At 35.3% G+C, this 2,260-nt stretch overlaps 1 protein-coding gene across 1 annotated transcript in view; it reads left to right on the top strand.

Annotated features, from left to right (window-relative positions):
- BMPR1A (bone morphogenetic protein receptor type 1A) overlaps nt 1–2,254 on the top strand; it is a 90,599-nt gene extending 88,345 nt beyond the window's left edge. The window contains 1 exon segment of the mRNA XM_042459784.1: nt 197–2,254. Coding sequence (XP_042315718.1) covers nt 197–322 — 126 coding nt within the window. The 3' untranslated portion in view covers nt 323–2,254.
- Nucleotides 2,255–2,260: the final 6 nt, after the last annotated feature.

Genomic DNA, 2,260 nt, shown 5'->3' with positions numbered 1-2,260 from the left:
TAATAATAATAATAATAATAATAATAATAATAATAATAATAATAATAATATCTTAATAAACGAATAAAAGATTGAAGTCATGTTAAGCATAATCAGCCCGGTACACCATATTTCATCAGTAATTAACTCTACAAGCTGTGCATTCTTTCAGTTGCATTTTTTTTACACAATAATTCCTTTGCTATTATATTTTCAGTGTTTAAGAGCAATATTGAAATTAATGTGTGAATGCTGGGCCCACAATCCTGCCTCCAGACTTACTGCATTGAGGATTAAGAAGACCCTTGGCAAGATGGTAGAATCACAAGATGTTAAAATTTGACAAAGAAGTGTCACTGAAGAGTGAAGTTTGGACTTCTAGAGCTGTTCACTCAAGCAGATGTGTAGGTCTGGCGGAATGGAATGAGGGGTGGGGTAGCACCTGAGTTTTAGCCCACTTTGTCGCCCACTTTTACAGGCTGCTAATCTTAAATCTTTCAGTACTTTGTAGGATATGGTATCTGTGTACACTATATGGTACACATGTTGATAGCCTCATTTACTTCTCGTTTTGAGCTGCATTGAGATTTTAATCATACTTTCAAACTCTTGTAAAACACTTTTTGAGTGCTGAATTGCATATTCAGATTATAATGCTTTCTGTGAAAGCCTTGAGTTAAACAAATTCAACAGCAATGGGGAAAAAAAATAAGCTTTCTGCCTTCTACCTGATGATATTTTACCAAGTCTTGATAGACCAGCCTATGATTATAAGTTTGGGGTATTGCATAATTGAAAATTTCTCATTATGGTTTTGTGTGTATGTGTGTATTTGCGTGAGTCCATGCACACATTCACCAAGATTATTCTCCTGCCATTTGGAGTACTAAAGCCATTTAATTTTGTGCAAAGCTATCATTTTCTTCTGTAATGCCTTGGCCCTAAAGACTGTTTGGATTTCAAAGAAAGTTAAGTTCTATGTTCCTTTTGTGCTGCATGGAAGAAATGTATATGTTTCATGACCAAATCCCAAAACTGCTATTGTAAGCCTATGCAGTAAGTCACCTTCAAGTTTGATGTGAAGAAGAGACCATAACTCACTTCATACTCATTATGAATATCTGAAGACTGAGCACACAACATGGAACAGCTGAACTTCTTTGATAATTGAAGTGCCTGCAATCTTGTACTGTAAACTGTACCCTAGCTAGCTTTAAAAAGGGAAGTTATTTATATAGTGTTTAATATACGTTTATTTGCTAAATACCTGGTCTTGTGTAAATGTGTAAACATACCATACTAGATCTGAAAAGAACCTAAGAAGTACTTTTGTTGACATTTGATGAGATACACACTTACTGAATGAATGTGACATGCAAAAAAGTTGGCTAGTCTGTCAAAGTATGTGCAAGGATACTACAGAGATATTTAAATTTCCCATTTGCAAGCATTCAGTAAGAAATGTAATGCAGTACTAGTGGGATTGAAACAACCATCAAAAGCACGGTTCTGGTTTTTAAGAAAATGTTCTATAGGTTGCAAATGGTAAAATGGTCAGGCAATATATTACAGTATTTTTTTTTAATTTATATTTTGGTGTACAAATTTTATTTAACATTTCCTTAAGTCATTGCTTTTTCAGTAATGCCTTTTAAGTATTAGTACTTATCCAGCTGAAACGTTCATGGGTACATAAGCTATGGTTTAATTTATTTTGAACACATCAAGTGGTGGTGAACATTGTGCCAGAGATTATTTTAAAAGTGTTTCTTTTATCCGTCCATTGCTAGGAAATCAAACAGGCTAATTATCTAACCCCCCTCTGCTTCTTTGTGTTGCACAGGTAGCTGGTAAATATTTGACATAAACTATCAAATTATTGCTCTGAACCATTAACTTTCCTACTCTGTACTTTAAGAGATCCCTTTCCCACCATCAACCGGCATTCTAATCAATATCTAGAAATTGGCCATGGAACTATTATCTGCCATAAAGCATATTAAAAATGCAGGAATATTCTAAGGCCAGTGTGGTCTTCATGGAGCACTAGCCAGATGATGGACCTCATTATTACCCTCAGAGTCTGAGTACCCTAAAACAGAGCTACTCAAAACAATGATCCATGGACCAGTATTGGACCATTGGCTATTGGTTGCTGGTCCACAGTGAGTTTCCTGGAAGGAAAGAAACAGTTATAGTCAACAGACACAAACATACTGCTAGTCCCTGACACATTAAAAAAAAAAAACCTGCAGCTCCCCTGCATCAGATAGCTTAAGAA

The sequence above is a fragment of the Sceloporus undulatus genome, chromosome 3 (assembly GCF_019175285.1).
Source record: "Sceloporus undulatus isolate JIND9_A2432 ecotype Alabama chromosome 3, SceUnd_v1.1, whole genome shotgun sequence".
Classification (NCBI taxonomy): Eukaryota; Metazoa; Chordata; class Lepidosauria; order Squamata; family Phrynosomatidae; genus Sceloporus; species Sceloporus undulatus.
Note: the sequence above shows the minus strand (reverse complement) of the source record. Positions and strands in the feature narration are given on the sequence as shown.